Source organism: Lepisma saccharinum, chromosome 24 (genome assembly GCF_977018435.1).
Source record: "Lepisma saccharinum chromosome 24, izLepSacc3.1, whole genome shotgun sequence".
Classification (NCBI taxonomy): Eukaryota; Metazoa; Arthropoda; class Insecta; order Zygentoma; family Lepismatidae; genus Lepisma; species Lepisma saccharinum.
The window spans coordinates 43,924,909-43,946,685 of NC_139252.1; the positions used below are offsets into that span (position 1 = coordinate 43,924,909).

Sequence of the window (21,777 nt, forward strand, 5' to 3'; positions counted from 1 at the left end):
TAATCAGTAACTACAATTATTTAGCTAAACATAACTCATATGGCACTTAGAATAGAGCTGTAAAATATTAGCTGTTTGAGTTTGAGTTATTTCATAGTGCACAAGTAAGTGTTTGGATAAACCCTCTCTTCTAAATCTGTAATTTTGTAAACGTCAAGGAATATCATTAGATCCGGTTGCAGGAGTTATTACTAAGAATTTAAAAAAAAAAAAAACTACTTTTAACTAAAATTATCGACCAAAATTGCTTTCTAGTAATGTTTGTTTAAAAAGAAAGCACTATTTTTGGTGACTATATTATTCATAAACTTGATGGAAAGTGTGCCTGTCTCTTTTTTATCTAGAAATGTGGATTATTTGATTTTTATGTTGTTGGAAAATTATTAATTTAATTTATTTTTGTTTGGACAGTTAATTTTATAGTTCTCCAGCTTAATCGTGAGCTAAATTAGAAATTGATAAATTTCATGACATAAAAGAGAGACTTTTGTATGTTGTGTTGTAAATTAGACCCCTTGTAATAGAGTGGCTCTGGGTTCGATAGCAGGTGGCAGGCACATAGTTGTTCAGTTTTCACTTGCAACTGTGAGTCCCGTCCCGACTATAATTGAAGTGTGAGTGTGACGTATCCACAGACTTTTGACAAGTTTTTAAAAAAAATCACTGTTGTGCCCCTGTAAAAATAGAGATATTTGAAATAAATGTATAATTTTTCCTTCTCTATGTAACCTCTAAGAGCTCAGAAATATAGGTTTCCCGTTAGCTCCATATGTTTTTACATCTGAATGTTTGCTATTGAATTGAACGTTGGTGGTTTTTGAAATTACATATTATACATCGATGGTCAAAATAAACTGAAATATCAAAATCTACTTTCGAATCTTGCTACACTTCACTGTTTACTGTGTAAATAAAGAGAAGAAAAAATTCTGATCCTGATAGGGTTCGAACTCGCGACACTTGCAGTTTATTAATTTATACCAAAGCAAAATAAATTGTTTCTGCTTCTCGGTCGCAGAGAAGGAACAGCTGGATTGACAGATTCTCGTGACTACGTCACTAGTGCTTACCTTCCTTGAACATGGAGAATACTTGATCTTGGCAGTCTAAAGCAGCTTCCGCGAAAGCCAACAGACAAGAGAAAGCTTTTGTGCAGATAGTTCGTAACAAGGAAACATTCATTCCATGGAATGTAATGTCGAATTTACTTAACGCCAATTCATACGATAAATTACCCCAGACGTTATCTGCGTAGTATAATGTGAATGGATACGACATATTTGTCCCATTCATCTCTACTGCAATCGTTCTATTGCTATTAATATTAGATTGCAGTCCGGATTCAGTTGTTTCGCTCAAATTGCACCTCAAAAGCAGAAGTATGCAGAAGTATAATAAGTATAATATAAGAATAATAATTCAACCAGCTAATTATCCAAAATACATATTTTACAGCTCTATTCTAAGTGCCATATGAGTGATGTTTAGGTAAATAATTGTAGTTACTGATTAATTCTGTTTGTTTCTGATAATAACATCTACAATCTGCACACGTCTTGACTTTACAATTTGGACCAGGCTTTCTTTGTTTTCCATCTGAAAATTACTATTAAGGTGCGAGCATTCATCGAGTGGGTCACTTGTAAATATCTATCTATGTATAAAACGAGGAGAGTGACACGTGAATGACTGAACATCTTAAAATACATCTGCTGATGTTCCTCACAACTTACTCACTTAATTTCAGTGGTTTTCCTTTTCAGAATATTAATGGTGTGTTTTATCACACAACAATTTTCCATTTTAGCACTTGTTTTAAATATCGAGGCTTAGCAGCAACTAAAAAATCTCAATTTCAAGTAGTCTCGAGTAACAGTCACGTTCTCTGAACGAGTATTCAATACAAATTTTCTTATTGGCACACAAACAATAACAAAGTTTCAGGCTTCAATTGGTGTGACGAGAATAAAATACATTATGTAGCACCCATTTGGTAAGAAACAATATTTTGGAGACACAGGAGATTCGAACCTAGGATTTCCGCTTACAAAGCTGGCCTTTAGCCAACATGGCCACAAGCCACGGTGAAGAAACCAAGCTATTCGAGTAATTTATCCATAAGATTGCATCTTTTCCTGTCCAGCTCAAAATTTTGATGTCGCTTCTCGCTAATTACATAAATTTGACAGCAATACGCTTCATCATATAGGGTTCATATGCTGTACACATTGCTGACAAAATACAAGTGAAGTTTGTGCATGAAAATTAATGAAGACTTTGGGAAATTGTGCTTTTGTGGAAGGTTAGTGTTTGCAACCCTAAATGATAACCGTTCTCTAGTTTCCTTCAATATAGCGGATTCTGCTATGTGACGACGAATCTTATTAACCAACGGCACATATTTTTTTTTATTTTAAACTATTTATTTCAAAATAAAGAGTCATTATTCTGGAATCTACGGAGACATTCATTCATTCAGTAAGAATTTTACGAGGATCACAATTCTATTTTTGTGCTCCATTACGAAACCAATCTGTACGTGTAAAACAAGTAAAGCCCTACAATTTTTATTTTACAAAAATTCCATTTACTGTTAAAGTTAAATCAGAGGATAACCATTGACTTATTTTTAATAGCCTGGATGACTGATGTGTGGGGCTCTCCCCTCTCATGTGCCCCCCCGGCTGTGACAAACTCTTCTTCCTTTAGGATTTCTATTATTTTTCCCATCGCATATTCAGTGTCAACTTTGCGATTCTGTTTGTCAAAGTGTATGGGGAAGGGGTTTATTTATTCTTCAAGCCTTCTCCTGTACTAGGATAACACTATTTCCGAAATATTTTTTCTGGCATCATTTTCAGGAATTGCAACAACAGTGTTTCTGTCTTGCTTATTCTTTTTGCGTTCATTTTCCTTTTCGTTATTTAGTGTTGCTTTTCTTTCATTTTCGGCTACTCACAACGATGAAGGGAGACTCGATAAGAACGCCCATGCTCAGGCCAAATTCGAACCCGGGTCCCTCGTATTGTAACGAATTGTGATAACTACATCACAAACGTCAGAAATTTGTTTCTTTTTAAAATAAATTTCAGGAATATTTCACATTTACATTACTTTGATTGTAAAAGTGGAAAATCCAGTTAATTAATATTTACGCTGTAATCTTTCCATTAGCCCTTTTCTTTGAGTTGGAGAGACACAAAATTGCCTGTTTATGATTAAATTGATTGAGAGTAAGCAACACTGCTGCCTTCCGAACACTTACTTTGAATGTACTTCCGGCCATGAAACTAAAATGAGTGTGCCACTTTTTGTGAACAGAAGTGTACCATAACATTGTTCCATGTACACAAACAAAAAACTGGTGCTTTTGTCAAGATAGTTTCAAAAGTGACAGTTTCACAAAGGTCATGGAACCTGCTATTATCACATGAATCAGTATTTTCTTAAGAAACCAAGGAAAACAGATATATATGTATACATACTGCACATGTACAAACAGGGTGTCTCAAAAGTATAGTCTCAGTATTGCAAACGAATGGATTCACCTAAAGTTTCAGGATCAGTACTGAACAGCCATTTTTACCAAAACTATAACAGCAGAAGAGCAACAAAACAAAACCGACCCAGGTAAAAAAAATTAAAAACTTACACATACATACAATCACACTTTGTAATGATTGTTGGAGACTGTTCTTTCATCTTGTTATACAAGTGCAGAAGTCTGTAGAAAAGAGTGTGTTGGATAAGGCAGGGCCTTGTACTAGGATTGTGGAAGAGCATTTAAATTGCGGGTTGGTCATGTGGCTACTCAAAGAATAAATATGCTTTTTGATAGATTGGTCAAGCAAGAGCCACGCTGAGCAATATTTATATGAGGGATGTTTAAACTTTAGAGTCCCAAATTTTGGCCATATGGTGCAAGCTTTGGGCTCTGGCTACGGGACATGTGCAGGTTCAAATCTTCTGGTGTAAGCGTAACAACTTTTTCTGAGATTTCGGCCTGTGTATTCAACTGGTGGCTACCCACCATCATGAGGGAACTGGGGAGCTACGAATGAGTGGCATGACCCGGTCATGGAAACTTACAACAATAACTGACTGCACATCATGCTGACCACATCTCATCCCGTAACTGATTTGATGATCTATCCCGGCAGTCGGTAGGCCTTGGCCCTCACGGGCTGTTACGCTACGGGTAATTTATAAACCGTAGCAATCTGACTTTGATTATTTTCTCACTGAGAATAGAAAATGATGAAAAAAGAGACTGTTCTATAACTTTTTATGGAACTTTTGTCTCCACATTTATAGATGTGTATAATATTGGCATGCTTGAACAGTTTAGGAAACTCACCTGTACAAAAACACCAATTTAATAAGAGACACAGGGAGAAAGCCAAGGAGCCAGCAGTTTTGCGAATAAAAATTGTGGGAATTCCATCTGGCCTAAGGTCTAGTATAACGGCAAAGAGGCGAGGAGAGATTTTACTTCCTCAGGAGAGGTTTTTAAAATTATGTACAATTTCCATAGGTACATGAGCATTCTAACTTCTTGAATTTAATAACAAGTAGAATTTATTTGTATGGAATATAGATGAAGCTTCCCTGCATTTCATTGTATGTGTGCGAAGATGGCTTGTCCAAGAATGTTTCTGGAAGTAGGATCAGTCATAGGGACCCTATGAAATAACCCTACACAGTCCCCAGATTTGATGCCCTTTGATTTTTTCTGTGGGGACACCTTTAATCTGTTGTGTACAACATATGCATACATTCCATTGTTAGTCTTGAACAAACATTCATGTTGCATGCTCATATCCATGTGTGCAAGGCAAAAGAGGGGTTTGAATTTTAATAGCTCTTTCTGTAATATCTTCCCTTTGAACTTTTTTTTAGTCCAATACGATATATGGCAGGATTAATTTCCATTAAATAAAATTACCTAAATTCAAGATGACGGCCATATGGGACAGGCCTATGCATTGCAATAAATGCATACCATCTGGGTTTCATTTTCATTCTTTCATTTTTACCTATGAGACTGGACTTTTGAGACACCGTGTATATCTAGAATTTCAAGTCTATATTGACTGGAAAATAAGATGTTTTGAAATTACAGGGAGAGCCAAGAGCAATACACTTTCGTAGTTTTGAAACAAAGGTGATACTGTATAGTCCGAAGAGATCGCCATATTACCTGGAGTAGAAACTACCTTTTGTGACTGGCATTTCTTGAAGTCAATCTTGTGTTGAATTATTATTAAATTTATCATTGCACCGTGAACTGGCTGTTGCTAGTTGAAATCTGTAGTGATGACATGACACCTGTACTCGACAGACACTGATTTCAAAGCATTTTTTGTAATTTTGCATAAATTTGACTACCAGGAACTTGTAAACGAGTGAACATATGTGAATATTCATTACACCACTGACTTTCTGAGACCTTTTTAGTCCAATACGATATATTGCATGACTCATTCCCATTAAAAAAAATGACTTAAATCCAAGATGGTGCCCATGTTGTAGTTATATTATGAAATGTAGTTTCCCATCCAAGTAATATCGCAATCTCCTCAGACTTTGCATTAGAACCTTTGTTTTGTGAACTACAAGGGTGTTTTGTAACTTTTGACTCACCCTGCATATTGTCAATTTAGTCCCAAACATAAAAGAGAAACTGCATTGACTTTTGCATGTATTTATTGGCTTGTTATCAGATTAAGGGCTTTATAAAGAGAACAGTAGATGTCAGGCTCATCAACTAAGCAGATTATTGCTTTTGTAGCTTGTCATTTGTTGCAAAGTAGAAAGGGGTATAAAATTCAATGTATGCAACACTTTACGGTAATGGTTTTCAGGAGAAAAACAGTTTTTAAAGTGGGAAATGCCAACATGTGAAATATGAGTAACAAATAGGTCAGGAATCTCTCTTTATGTGCAATATTCCGCTTGGTAAAAGTTGTGCTGCAGTAGAGTTGAAAATGCATAATTGTTTTAACATTTGTGTTGAGGCAGGAAGATCGTGTCATTAATAAGCCCACAATGCAATTTTTAGTTCTGTACATAATATTTTATGAATTTAGGTATTTTTTCAAGGTTACACTTTGTTGGAAATTCTAAACTGTGAAAACCTAAAATTTGAAGGGGAAAGAAAGAAATATTCTTGCTTTTGTAAGATCTGATACTCATGAAAATTTAGATGTTTAAAATTCCTTCTAAAACATTCAGAATTTTTCCTGATGTAGTTTACAATTGTTGCAAGTATTCAAAAAACACCTTTTGATGTAAGATTTCAGGAGAACACATTCTCCCTTCGTCAGTTAAAACAAATGGATGAATTTAAGAAAAAACAAAAATAAACAGTTATAGAATGAATCTTGTCAATACATTTTTGGAACCTAACAACTCGACTCTGAAAGATCTTATCAAATTTCAATTATGGATCCCAAATGTCATTTGGCAATTCAAAATATTTCTCTTTTCCACAAAGATTCTTGATCTCTTCTGTTGGATTAAATTTCGAAGGTGTTGGCTTACCCCACGTTTGAAAAAGAGAACTCCAAGGGATTGTGCATTCTCGTGAAATGTTAAAAGCGTGTTTAGATGTTTGTAAGAACCGTAAACTACAAGAGGAATAATTCTACAAAGCAAGCAATACATACAAGAAAAACATTCAGAATGTTTTCATAGATTGCATTTGCTGCTTACAAGTTGCTGATACTTGTCTTCATGCATGCAATACACTTATATGCTATAAAAATTATAGTAATGCTTGAAGCTTACCTGGCAGTGAATAATATGTAGGTTCTCTTGGGTTACTGATTAGATGAGTTCTGTTGAAGAGTTCGAGCTTTTGAGAGTTTTCACCCTAAAAAGTTCTCTAATCGAATGTCAGTTAGACTCCTCCAAGGGCATGGGATTGACTTCAGTAAAACATAAAGCATTATCATTATATGGCCATTCAACTTCGTGGCAGTGCTATTCAAGGAACAGTAACCATTCATGGGACAATATTTTGGGAGGGGCCACAAATCCAGGCCTGGCTATGCCAATGCCTTATCAGCCCCCACAGATTGTCAGGCAACTCCCCTGATGTGCTGTGACCGGCCATTCCTCTGATTGTGTTGCGAGATAAAAAGAGTGTAAAGGGGAGTACAGCAGTAGATGATGTGACCTCATTGAATTGCAGCACATCGGGGCATTTGCAGTATCAATTTCTGAAGATATAGTGATAGTTCCAAACATGAATAATGGCTTCCTTGACAAAGCTAGTTGGTTTCTTTCTGGCAGCCACATACAGATCTGGGTCATTGTGATTTACAGTTTAATGGATGGTGCACTTTCTTTGAACACTTGTGTACACAAGTACTATCACTTCAATCTGCAAAGACAAAGTGACATTAACTCTCGAAAGTCTGGCTTTTCTTCAGACCTTCAAATTCTCAGTACCCAGAGAAAACCTACGACAATTGCAATTTCATTCCAAGAGCTGTTCAGTCAACAGTGTGAAAGAGAAGAAAACTGAGTATTAAAGTAGAAGTGTACATGAAATGTTTACATGAAGTCTTTATTTACTTGTGTATTTATTCCAGGTATGTATTGACGTGGTTGCAGAGTTTTGCATTTTGTTACCTTGTAGTCTGATGTTCACTAACCCAACAATATGCACTTTGTTATATTTGTGTGCCAAGTTCTTCCTATTTTTGTACAGTTTTATGTAATATATAAATGTAAACCCTGATGCATTTCATTAGTAATGGCTACTTCACCAACAATAAGGAAAGTTGTGTTCCCATTTTTTTGGAAAAGTTTTCATGTTTACACATTTAGTGGTTAATGGAGAATGCTCTATTGATAGCCTTAGACTGCATCATGATACCTTACATTGTATATAGACTTACTGTTTTGCATACCCTATATATTTGCTGCTTGTACTTTTTTTTAGTAATAGAGTACATATGGGATGCTATCTGAAAGTTTCCTGATTGCACCTTTGTAGCTGAAGGGGCTGGGATGTGCCAGCCCTGTTTCACTGATGTACCTGTGCCCATTATGTCCTATGGAGGATGTGATTGCAAAGATGTGTGTGTGTGTGTGTGTGTGTTGACACATTCATTTTTTTTTATGTAGATTGAAGAAAAGCCAGATTGAAGCTCTCACATAAATGTGCGTATGAGCAAAAAATCACAGCTGAAACATTTGACTCCCTTTTCTAGTAATCTGGTAATGATAAGTCTCATAATCAGTATTTAAAAAAATTGCTAGTGGATGGACCATTACGAAAGTTTTGCTGCAACTGATAAACTATAAATATCAAAATGAACATGTCCCATGAAAAAAGTAAATAGTTAATTTTAATTAACGTATATAACCAGATAACTGCAATATTTTTTGTCATAGAAAAATAATTTTACTTTCCCAGACAAGGTTACATTATATTAATTAAAAAAATAACAAAATTGCAAGCTATTTATGGAAACATTGCAGGAGTAAATAATTGACAATTTTACTATACATAAATATGCCTTTATCAGTCCTGTCTTCAGTCAGCAGAATTTGTCTAGATTGAATGTTGATATAATATTGCATACTGCCACAATGGAGAACAAGATTTCAAGGTACCACTGATTGGGGAAAAAATACTTATCTAAAATTTTAAATGGCTGTATGTACACTCACGAACACTTCTGGATTGTAATGATATCATTGAAAGTCAATGGGGTTTTTTATAACTCAGAAATGTCCATGACTGTACAAGTGGTTGAATCCTATTTCTTCTTTCCAATATTTCAGAAGGTTTCCAGTTCCTTCTTTAGGGATAGGCAGGAATTAAGACTTTAAAATGGGTTTAGGAAGAAAAAAGCAACAAGAAAACTGCATGGTGGATCTTACTGGCAGTCCTAAAAGATCAGGTGGGATCACAGACGAGGAATTGTTAACAGGAAGTGTGACTTTGCTCTCCCCTTAGTTTCCCGCCCTCAAAAAACTCCCCACCCAGTAAACAAACTTTGTCAATTGGTTGGAAACATTGTTGGTACTATTTTTAACCCGTTACACCACTCACATTTTAGACATTTTCTTTTTTACTTTAACATCAGTGGTCATACGAACATGCCACTAGTTGAAATTGCCGCAACTCATTCCCTTGGGCTACAAAGGTGCAATTCGGTTAAATTTTTGGTGCTACCTTGCATATCAATACAGAGCTAAAAATAATTAACGAGTTCATAGTTGCCAACTGAGAGTTTTTTTGTTTGTTGAAACAGATGAGATCCAGCCACCAGGACAAGGTGAGTTGTTTTTCCTAGACAGCACACGGGAAACACTTGTAATCTTCACTTGGCTGTAGAGTTGGGCTCACTGCAAACTTATCGTCCACTAAATAGTTGTGCTCATGCAATGTCTGTGTGTCTACGTTTCTCTTTCGTAGTTTGCTGTAGATATAGTTTTCAGTTGCAGGAATTATTTGGCGTTTGATCTTTCATGGTGGTTCTTGTACTTGTAGGGATCTTTTCTCTCTGTATTGTAGTGAAGTGCCATTCTTGATTGGTTTCTGTGGTGCTTTGTGCAGTAGATGCAACTTTTCACCAAAGAATTAAAATTGAAGTAGTTCTTTGAGACATGTCTTCACAATAGACACACTGTAGGAGAAACATGTATAGTATTTGTATTTTTAGTTTGACAATACTTTTCCAGGCTTTTACATTACATACAGGATGAATGATTAACACCATGTTACACATGTGGCCAACACAGCATCGATCAGTTAGAAATGTTGTAATACTGTATTATGATGTTTTATAAATAGGGCTAACATTCCAAAAATCACTTGCACTCCAGCTACAATTTGTCACAACGTGGTTTGATACTGTGTCATTTCTGTTTGTATTTACCTAATTTAATAAATTTGTGCTTTCACACCCCCTACAGACTGAATATTCTGGACAAACATTTGCAGACAGATTACAGAAATTCAGTAGAACAAAATACAGTAAAACCTAATTAATCTGGACCCCCTATAAGCCGGATTTCGCTTTATCTGGACAGAAAATAAAACGAAAGAAACAAACAAACAGAATGCAAGGTTTTAAATGTGGCTAGAAGTCAGCAAGAGAAATTCCCAAAGAAAAGGCAGTCAACCACTGATGAAATTCTGTTTCCCGCAGACTTTGTACTGTACTGTATAGTGTATTCAGGCCTATGCCCTTTAAATACACCATAACAAACGTGTTTTGTTGCTATAAATGGAGTTTTAATGCACTCTCTACTGTTCTTTTAGGTTATTTCAGTTAATCTGGACTTTTTCTTAAACCAGTCAACTTATCCCCCCCCCCATTAGTCTGGATTAATGAGGTTTTACTGTAGTAACAACACTAGTGTTGTTGAATATTAATGAAATATTAATAAGATACATGACTGTAAGAACCTCACTAACTTAACATGTAATGGAGTTACAAAAATATTACAATGGGGGAAAGAAAAGTAAAATCTTTCTGTACACAGACTGACAGGAATAGTTAGAAAAAAATCAAGTAGAAAAAATCAGATTTCAGACAGTTTTCATTGTTGCGTGAATGGGACTATACTTAAATCTTACATTTACTTTTTACTAACTTTATAAAGACATACATATTATGTAATGTTAAGCTATACATTTATCTAGTAACTCCTTTGGTTGATGCATGGCCAGCTCATAGAGTTCATCCCTGCTCTTTTCTGATTTTCTAGATGGAGAACTACTTCGTTTAAGTAGCCAACAATTGTACTCATGGTGTTGCTCAACATGAAAAAAATGTGAATGAAACCTGAGAGTTTTTGCACCAGACGAAAGTGGTGCTATTCTGCTACGATATAAGAGTAATTTCATCTTATCTATTGTCAGAAGAATTTGGTATAACTTTTTTAAAAAATGGCTGTAGGAGCCTTGCAATAGACAGAAAACTTGTAGTTTGGTCACCTTCGTGTTGATGTCTTCATATACGTAGTTGGAAACATACACCACAGCTAGGGTTACCAGATTGCTGTAAGGGAAATGTAGGACATGTCCCAAAATATACGATGCAAAACACTCGCAACAAATAATACATATTTCTAGAACGAGTTAGAAAGTAATTTAAAATTGGCACTTTCCAGTTTTTAAAAATATGATTTCCCAATGAATTCTTAAATGCAAAATTCCAGAACTTGTAATCCAAACTAAACAATACACTTCTAAAAATTTCAGGTTTAGTCAAAATATATTTCTGAGACACTGATGAACTGTCAAACTCTTTAAAGTATATTGAACCAGTACCAAACGTTCTACAGACTTTATGAAGAAAAATATTTCTCTCATGAGTCTGTTGTGATGATGGTCATGAAAGTACTCTCAACATTTGCATCATGACTCAGCAATTACCACAACTTGAAATGGTTCCAGAAGTTTCATCTGGGGTAGTTTTTAGTTCAATAACTTTGTTCTCTATACCCCCTGCTTTACAATCAAAGTATTGAATAACAATGGGAAACACTTTGTTCCATCAGTAAAAACCGCAAGAAAAGTAATTTCGCTCATGCACCGAACAGTGACATCATCAGAATGTGGCCCCAAAACTTATTCATAAATTGCTTATGTTTTTGTTATAGGAGGACAAATTTGTATTTCCTTTTTGTGCAATGACAGAATGAAAATAAATTTCACTATTGAGTTTGGAAGTGTAGTCCATATACTTCTTTTATAACTTGCATGATTTTCTTTGTTCAACTGAAAGACATATTTTCCTAATTAATATTATGTGATACTCAAAATGTAGGACATTTATGATATTTTTCACATTCCTCCCGGATGCCGGACATAAGGCTAAAATGTAGGACATGTCCGGTTTTTCCCGGACGTCTGGTAATCCTAACCATAGCCAAAAATCTGTAAATGCCAAATCGGGCAAGTAAGGTGACTGCTTAACCAGTGTGACACGTTTATCCACCATGAACTTGTTGTTGCATCTCTACTCGAACTGTGGCATTAAACCACACACCCAGGACAGACCCTCACTTAGCAGCCTCTTTCTCACGACTGAAAAACTGTGGCTTCTTGTATCATCCAGTGAAGCAATAGTTACCATATCTCTCCTTGTACACTGGTATTTTGATTCTCTGGCTAACTCATTATTACATGCAGGAAGGAATTTGCTGACTTTTCCAAGTATATGTTGAAATTTGAGAGTTTGTCACTTTGAACTGTGTCAAGAAGAGTTTCTCATGTTTTTTCCATGTTCTAACAGTGCAGGTTTTGTCTTGGGATGCATGTTGTGTCACATGGGTTCTGTTTTCACTCAGCTGCTGGTGGTTCGTTTTTGTACTTCTAGGTGGTGCTGGAACACTATGTCCTTGTTTGTGTGTTCATTTGCACATATACTGCATAAGAAATTGGCTGCACTGGTCTCTTTGTGTAGCAAGATGCTGTTTGAAGTATATCTTAATTTGACAGTTAAAATCTATCGAAATTAAAACAGTACAAAAATATTAAAGATGGAAGGACGGAAGGGTAGATAGTGGCTCAATTCTAAGAGCATGAACCATATTTCCATTCTTGGGAGCAAAGGGAAAGGTGCAGCATATGACAATCTTTTCACGGGCAAGTCAGGTGAAACTGTCTCTCTCCTAATCCCTCACTACAAGAGATCGACTGCTCCTTATGACCTGTGTATCTGAAGACGTCCTGCTACTATACATTATTTTCGTTCTCCATATAAAGCAACTAAGGTGTGGATGACCATTCTTCATATATGGGTGGATTAACCTATGAACTGAGTAGGGCTTAGATGTGTATGCAAATGTTCATTGCAAGTTTTTACTGCAAATAGAAAACTTGTAGCTTATATAGAGATACTAATGGCTTCAACATAAATTTACATCTTGACTATGCTATATAATATTTGTTAGACAACCGTCTCCATCTGTCATCCCTTTTTGGAAACATTAAAAAACTTCAAGCAAATTATAGAACAGCTCTTTCTGCAGGGAAAATGGCTTGTAGTGGTGAACGAAAGCAGTTTTCCTAACAGGGGAGAAAATACATCATATCAGATGGGGAAATCTCTCGCATTTATTTTTTCCCTCTTTTATTCTTTTATCTCATTCCCTTTCTCTGTTTCTCTTCTATTTTATGATGACCCTTAAATTCAATGTCGCATGATTTTCAAGGAATATATCTCCAGTACACCCCCTTGATGGAGAAGAGCACAAGTTAGTCAGTGTACTGACACACTTGTCATATCTGCTCAAGATATTTGTTTTCTTGTAATATTTTTAACCCTCTCTACTGTCAACTGCTTGGATTCCTGAGGAGAACCACAGTTTTATACACTGAAATTTAGATTTTTTCCGCAACTCCATTTTATATGAATTTAACTCCATCTCCATAAACAATCTACAAACCTTTGGCAGCAGGAGGGATTTTAACATTAACTCCTTGGCTTCACTATGTTCAGGCCTGAAAGGAGACAAGATGAATTTGTTCTAGGTGTAATGCATGGCTTAGTGATGTGATAGTTTTCAAAGCATGTAGCCGTAGGGAAAATTGAGAAAAAGTAAGCACGTTAATGCATGTGGTCACATCATGTTTGTAGAGCAGAGAATAATTTTGTTAGACGTTCTGAATTGTTGAACCTGCACAAATATTAATTTTTGTGTATTTTTTCCCTCAACATGTAGGTAGATGCAAAAAAGTAGATAGTATATGTGTGTTATTTTGTATATGATAAGGGGGTTGAGTGGTTATGACTTTTTCAATAATTAAGTCCATATTAATCAAGACAATTCGGAAGTTAGTTTTTAAATGTGTACTGTTTTGGACATTACGAAATCTGTTCCCTTCACACGTAGGTATTGTTTTTGTTTGTCTTACTTCACGTTGCTTTTGTCATTTTTGGCTAATCACAATGATATGAATTTGATGAAGGGACAATCGCAAAGGAGCACCCATGACCAGGACTAAATCTTGGGAACTTTGGTGGCAGGAGTGTTATGTGCCCACTCAACACGATTGAGCACTGAGGTGGTCCTTTTGCTCAGGACTTGTATGCATTATATGCACATACACCATGATGGCAAGTTGTGTACTGAACGTGCTGTGTCAGCTTGGGGTCGTTTCTTAGTGCTTCCACAGAATAAGTGAGGATGGGGACCATGAATTTGTTTGCTTAATGGTGTTGCCCATTGAGGGTCATAAATTTATCTTAAATGCCATGTAGACCACTAATGCGACACAATCCGAAGTGCATCATTGCCACATAATATCAGTGAGGAGCGTGGTTAAGGGAGTTTTAGACCAAAATGACAAGCGGCACTACCACAAATCCGCACATGATGCGTAAGCAATATGTCCAGCATGTCGTATCACTCCAATGCGAAGGGTTGCATTTATTTCTCAAGGTTTGTTTCCAAGCAACAAGTATCACTTGTTACTCAATCTGAAAGCTCATGATATATTAGCATGTACTTTCCAATGAGCCCTGATAGTCTACTTGGTAGGGCAGGAGAACTGGGTTCGATTCCTACGGTGGGTGACCTAAGATCAGAATTTTTCCTGCCTTGTCCCTGCATAAAGTGGCTCTGGAACTCACTCAGCTTAAAACCAATGGGTACCTGTGGTGCAAACCTGAGGTGTAAAGGTGGCCAGAGCATGGTAGTCATCACCTCCAAAATGGCAAAAATTGAGAATGTGTGGGGTCCTATCTCCTAAATGTGACTTCATGGCACGGTGCTATATGCACGGGGAACTTTACCTTACCTTACTTTCCAATGAAGTTTATTTGGTTAGAGTCCCAAACTTGGCAGAAACCACGAAGGTTTCAGATCTTAGAATAAAAACTTAGATACATTTGCAACGTGCCACCACAATTGCATAAAAACTTAGATACATTTGCAACGTGCCACCACAATTGCAACTCCAGGGTATGGAGATGCAATTTGGCAACACACCGCTCCTTGCTCCAGCTAGTCAGTTGGAACCACGAGTTCTCACCCAGGGATCGGGATTAAGGCGATCCCCAATCTTCCAGGAAGGTAACCACTGAATTGCAGAAAATCACATCAAATAAAATTCAAATATTTTATAATTAAAATGTCCAAAAACTTTAATCACGAATCACGCACGTATATACTTATTCGCACAAATTAAAAATATAATGGGTTGGGTCCTGCTCGCTCGTAGGCAGTGATAAGTAACTTAATTTATTACTACAGAATCCACGCACCGCCTTCACCGTTAATAGCAAGACCTCAACTGCTACCTCAGGCACGAGGCACAGCTTAACAGATCGTTCTTACAATGCTACAAACTCATACCATAAAAATAACACAAGAAAAGCTGATAATGCATATGTCAGATTAATGCTGATTAGCGATAGTAAGCTTTGGTTAAGGTTGGCAACAATTGAGAATGCCAATGTGGAACTTTTGACATCGCCATATACACGTAGCATCATTCTCCACTCCTAAAATAAACAGCCAATAGGATAACGCTATATTATTGAAAGCGAGAGAGAATTGCTGTGCTTTCATGTTACAATATTAAACTTTGTATAAATAACAAAACTGATTTTATAAAATAATTCATATTTGCCCTTGCACATAAAATGATTAAATCAAGATTCAGTTTACAGATTTATAACGAAGACTACATTACTTCAATCTTGTCTATTGTTGAACAAAAATCGATGTTAAGAAGAAATTTATGCAGCATGTGCTTAAACAACAACTTCTGCTTGAAAGATAGAAATAATCCTAGCCATCGTGGATGATTTGACAAAATAATGAAAACATTGCATAAACTATTTGGGATAATTATTAGCCTATAAAATCTGAATTAGATGTTGCGAAAATATGCAATTAATATAATAATATAAGCTAAAACTTAAATATATACATGAATTATGAAAACAATGAAGTATAAATAATTTAATTCAAGTTATTAACTTGAAGGTATACAGATAAGATATATTCCAATATACGAGTGCAATTTGGCTAACATGGCGGTCATTACACATTCCAAAACAGTGTACCACAAAGTACTCTTTTTCTATCTGAAAATACAGAACACACAGCATCTTTTACCCTGTAACTTCATCTATATCTTTGAGTTTGGAGGAAGTTGAAAATACTGTATCCATCACAGTGGTAAGCTGTGGAGCGAAAATTTACTTCAAGTGCCACTTTCACTGGTGTCTAGCTCTGTAGACCAGTGTGTTGCTATTTCTCATAATTTTGATGTGTCTACACTGAAAACTAGATTCTTTTCTTCTGAAGAGTGAACCTGGGATTGCTTGCATTACAAAGTTCGTTTTTTAAGTACACTTTATGCTCAGATTGGCTAATCAGGACTGGACCTACAGTGTAAAGTGGGATCTGGACCACTGTGCAATGTGCCCCCACCAGGAATCAAGGCCTTGATTACAAGGCCTAAACTTCCACTACAGGCCTGAGTATCAAATTACTTGGCTGTGCAAGAGCCCTGAGAATACCAGTTGGATTTATGAACAGAAAGCAATTGGTATATCTTGAATTACAAACTAAGAATCTAAAACAAGACTGTTACAGAATATATGCTTTCACAAGCTGCCTATCTGTTGGGAATTTATTGTATGTATGCAATTGTATACAAAGCACAATTAGTTTGTATTCAAGCAGGCTTCAAAGTTTACTATAGGATACAAAAAAAAAAGTTTCACTGCATAGTGTCCAAGGGGTTCACATGTACACACATGCACAACTTGAACACTATATCTGTCCAGCCAACACACAGTTACCACAACATGATCTTGAAGAGAGATGTTCACATTTCTACTGCCAGGTGACAGCACATAACAGCGTTTCTCCTCTTAACAGAAAGTGAGTGAGGAGATTTTATCAATACAAGCACATTGACTGTAAAAACGGTCGGAGGTGAAATTCAATCACTGACCTGTTAGACCTAATACACATTGCTTTTCACATGTTTTGTGCATTTGTGCAAGAGAAACAAGATTCCAGCCAAGCGTAGTGTATTTTGCAATGCACCAACAGACTTGTTTGGATCCTTGCACACCAAATGAGTTTTTTCTTATGAAAATATCCCTGAGTAGGGTGTGTAAGTACTCGTTGAAGTATCACTTAATTCAGTTGTGATGGAAGGTATGTATTCATGTATGAATTATAATATTAACCACAGTAACAGAATTATGAAATATTATTGTAGTTACTACCAAGCTATTGCAATTTCAATCAGCATTAAAATTGTTTACCACAGTACAACCATACTTGCATTGATAAACTAAAATGTCTCTAGTGCTTGATATTGGTACATTTTTGTATTAGTCTCCTTTTTTTAGTTTGGAAAGTAGCTACATTGAAGGGGATAAACCTTGAGTCATAGTATGCTAGCAAATAATCTCTGGCTTCGACTTTCATACTTTGTATATGTTATGCCCAGTGTGATATTTGGAAAATTTTCCATTGGGGGAAATTCAAATCCTCGAAAAGGGCTAAAAATTAACAACCAGAGGGGAAAATTCCCTCTCATTCCCACTTTAAGAACCACCCTGGTTATGTCCATTCCACTCCCAAAAGTGTTAGTTGGTATTTAAATACTTCAGGGGCAGAAATGAGGAGGTTTATGTATATGTGTGTGTAACTTCCAAAACTAACACATTACTTCACACAGACAATAAATTTCAAATTAAATACACAGCATACATACACACACATACCGGGTGGTCCAAAAGCCCCAGAACGGTCACATATGAGAAATACACATCGAATCGGAAAACGAAAAAAATTAAATTTTCCCCTTCCATATACTCCATTGAAAGGTCTTGACGTGCAGATTCCGAATCTGCAATTGCTTTCACTCTAGCTCAATTAGGGGCAGAGCGTCCCTTTGAAACTTTTTTTTTGTTTTACGATTTTTTTGATTTTTTTTAAAATTTAATTTAAAATCCCCATATCTCCGTTCCTAATTGAGCTAGGAGGATGGTTGATAGCTCGTTGGACTCTGAATGAAGTCCTCTTTCCGATTCTACAATACAAAATGGGGGTTTCCATTTAAAATTTCACAGTTACCCCCACCACACCCCCAGGGGGCGGGGATGGGGAATCAAGTGTGATATCATTGAATAGCTTTCTTTCAATTATTAAGCACGTATTTTCTCGTTTTACGATTCGATGTGTATTTCTCACAATATGTGACCGTTTCGGGACTTTTGGACCACCCGGGGTATATATACGTATATCCCCAAGTGTATGTGTATTATCACATCATTGTTAGTCAATGATGCCATTGGTTTTCAAGACAAGTAAAATCAACCACCATTCTTTGTAAGAAATTGCATTTTGCTCTACCAAATAAAATGATCACTTATGAGTTTTGCAAAGCAACCTGAAACTAGTGCTGCATAACCAAGTACTATGCTGCTTGCATTATGCTAATGCCCCTCTCTGATCTATAATCAAGGGATCCTGAGTTATAGTTGTGGTGGAGGCACATGTGCAGTGGTTCAGATCCCACTGTTAACTGTAAATCCAATCCATTTAGCTAGCCTAAGCATAACATTGACTAAAACAAAACTTGGTGATAAAATGTGAACTGATTTTTTCCCCCCGACATTTCAATTAGAATTATTTCTCGTTATTGCAAACTATTATGTTACGAAATATGAGGTTTTAGGAATTATCTTTTCTTGCAGAATACACCATGTACTGGGAAGGCAAAGAAGTGCGAGTGAAGAGGCCTGATGTCGAGTGCACCAATGGTGTTATTCACGTGATCGACACAGTGTTGATGAGGGAGAGCGACGTCCAGGTGACTGGAGGCAGCGACTCCTTGTCTTTAGTCTCCGTTGTTGTGCATCTTGCCCTCTTGCTTGTAGCCAAGTTTCTGCTTTAAAGACCAGCATGCGCAGATGTGTCTCAAGTTCCACCAGGGTGTTACGAAAACAAGAGTGGAAGCAGAAGTAAAAAGAAAATATAATAATAATGGAAGGGAAATAGTGTAAGAAATTGACTCATTAAATTACAATCTTGTAGCATAAACAAAAGGAGGTAGAGTAAAGATTTCTCAGGTTATGTTCAGCACCCCAATGTGTTCCAGATTTCAATTTTAACATTGATTTTCTGTGACAGCACAGGATTCATTCCCAGTATTGAAACAGGTATAGAGAAGATTTTAAAAAATGCATTCTATATATATACATATATATAAATATAATACGAGAGAATCCCTTTCTCTCTTGCGAGTCACAAAAAATAAAGGCTTAATTCACTGTCAGTGTTGGAAATCATGTAATGTTAATTGTTTTTTGTTCTATGGCACTCTGATGCAGCTCATAGTCCAACTTGTAGAGTAAAAGAAAGCTAGCTGCAGGGTCACGGCATAGGGCAGGGGGGAAGGGAATGAGTAGGATATAACCCTTGTAATTTTTGGCTCAAAGAAAAAAGAAGTTTTAGGATGGTAGGAAAAACAAGCAATACTTCAACATCTGCATTGATTCCGGTAGTCTCTAGTACAACAGTTTTTATTTTTCTGTATGATTTCAAGTGATTTCTTCATGTGCACCGTGTGATACTCATGCAATGAGTTAGTGAAGTGTTTTTTGCCCGAGAAAGAAAAAAATGCTTAAATGGGTGGCAACGTGCAGTGGTAAGAACACCAAAAGAATAGATGGAAAGGGAAAGCAGACACTAGGAAGAAGGAACCTGCCTTGGACATGCAACGAGGGAGTTGATCCCCAATTCCAGTTGAACTCGTGGACACCAGTAATTTAAGAAAAAGAAAGTTTAAAAATGGTGAAAATACGGTGCGGGGTGCAACCTGGATATATTAAAAAGCATGGGGCAGCCACAACGTGACACTATGTGCTTGCTGTATAATTATTTTTTTTGGTCCTCTGTTGTCTGACCCAATCATAATACAAGATGTATGTTTGTAAGAAGTATAGTATTCAACTAATTTAAGTGACATATCTGAATATTTCGCATTTAACTTGCAGTTTGGTCCAGCAAGGCTGTACATTTTGAACATATAACTATAGAGTATATAAATATATATTATATAAATCTAGTTAAAGTGATATTTATTTTACAATAAAAAGTCTGTATAATTATGCTGCTGTAGTATTGGAAGGAAATCTTATTTTGTCATGTTGGTTCGTAGCAAACAAAACAAAATTTGAAGCATTTCTCCAGCTGCACAAGCTCTCTACAAGTAGAAAGGATAATAATAATACATCTTGTATAATTGTAGTTTTCAAGTGTAACGGTTTTAAGACAATATGTTAAGATAGTTTAAGCTCCGAGTATTTTGTTAATATAAGTGTGTTGACATTCCGTGTGCGTTGCTTCTGACAGTTCGACAGAGAGTATGTCTGGCATGTTTCGTTTATCAAGTGCTGTGCTTTTTTAAATATTTTTTTTGGATGTCTTTCATTCCATTTTAATTTACCTCAGTCCATGTACAGCCAAGGGAGAGATTAATTATAGATATTGAAATGCTTCATTTTTTGACACAGCCTTCATTCTGAGTACCTGCGCAAGAGTTGGAATATTTTTCATTCTGTTGTTGTGGACAATTTGAGTGTTCACTTGTATAAGGTGTTGTGCTTATTAAAAAAAAATAATAAAGACGTGTCCAAATAAATCTAATGTTGTACTTCGTGTGGTGTGTACTATTAAAGGAAACGAGGGCCTGTTGCGTCTCATGTACGGTACTGCATCCTGTTTAACCTTTTGTTTTTTGGGGAATTCTACAAACATCTGCTTGTAGTTGTAAATATACGTTGCTATGATCCTCTACTACCATTGTACTCTATGTTAGTTCAATCTGCTTTCTGTAATTATACTTTATGCTTTTGAAAAAAATGGAAGACACTAGCTTGAATAAGGAACAATTGGAAATAAAGCCTTAACGATGAAGCTGTAACTAATGTTTTTAGATGTTCCCCAGCACAAAACATGGGAGTAATGAAGGTTGTTTCAGTTGATGTATGTACTTTGTCATGTTAGTGTTCAGCTCTACTGTGATGTCGAATGCTTTCAGATGATGATGTAGGCTGTTTCTTGCATCTGCGACTGGGTGGGTGACAGTGTTTGCATCTCATACAACTTGCACACTCACTCAAGTCTCAACAGTTTTACTTGCTCTACACAATCCCATTGGTAGCTGTGTAAAGAGGAAAAAAAAAAGAAACATGGACCAAATAAAGTGAATTTTCACAATCTGTGTGTTTATTATTGTCTCAACAGCAAGACCTTTGTGTGCATGTGTGTGTTACTTGTGCAAATTTAATAAGGAAATCATTTTATGTACAAGTTTCCACAAACTGAGAGAAAACTTCACTAATTGTAACCAACATTTTATTTTTTATGATTTATATGTGATCAACATCAAGTGATATTTTTGGCCTTTATCTCACCACATCTGATATAAAACCAACAAAACAACAACAACAAAAAAGGTTTTATAAATAGACATAAAGAGATTTGCAGTGAAAAGTTAATGGTTTCATATTTTAAAATAGAAAAAAAAATGTCAAGAACTGATAGCAAAATGCCCATCATTATATCCTGTTAGGAAGATTTCACACTAAAGCAACAGGCGACAGGAGCACATTCAGTCTAAAGCAGTGGTTCTCAAACTGTGGTACGTGTACCCCCAGGGGTGCATGAACGACTTGAAGATGGTACACAATCAACTCTGAAGAGAGATGTTGTTGAGGATACTCGCACGACGGCATTTCAGGAAAATAAGGCTCATTTTGT

The 21,777-nt window shown here is 36.2% G+C and overlaps 1 protein-coding gene across 2 annotated transcripts in view; it reads left to right on the forward strand.

The window, feature by feature from the left end:
- The window catches only part of Fas1 (fasciclin 1 Fas1 domain-containing), a 239,328-nt gene extending 218,090 nt beyond the window's left edge, over nt 1-21,238 (forward strand). The window contains exons 12-13 of one of the 2 annotated variants that reach the window (XM_083110839.1): nt 9,273-9,296; nt 18,708-21,238. In XM_083110839.1, the coding sequence (XP_082966965.1) occupies nt 9,273-9,296; nt 18,708-18,907 (224 nt within the window). In that variant the 3' untranslated portion in view covers nt 18,908-21,238. The remainder of the gene's footprint in view (nt 1-9,272; nt 9,297-18,707) is intronic. The other variant, XM_083110840.1, reaches the window with a different exon arrangement.
- Nucleotides 21,239-21,777: the final 539 nt, after the last annotated feature.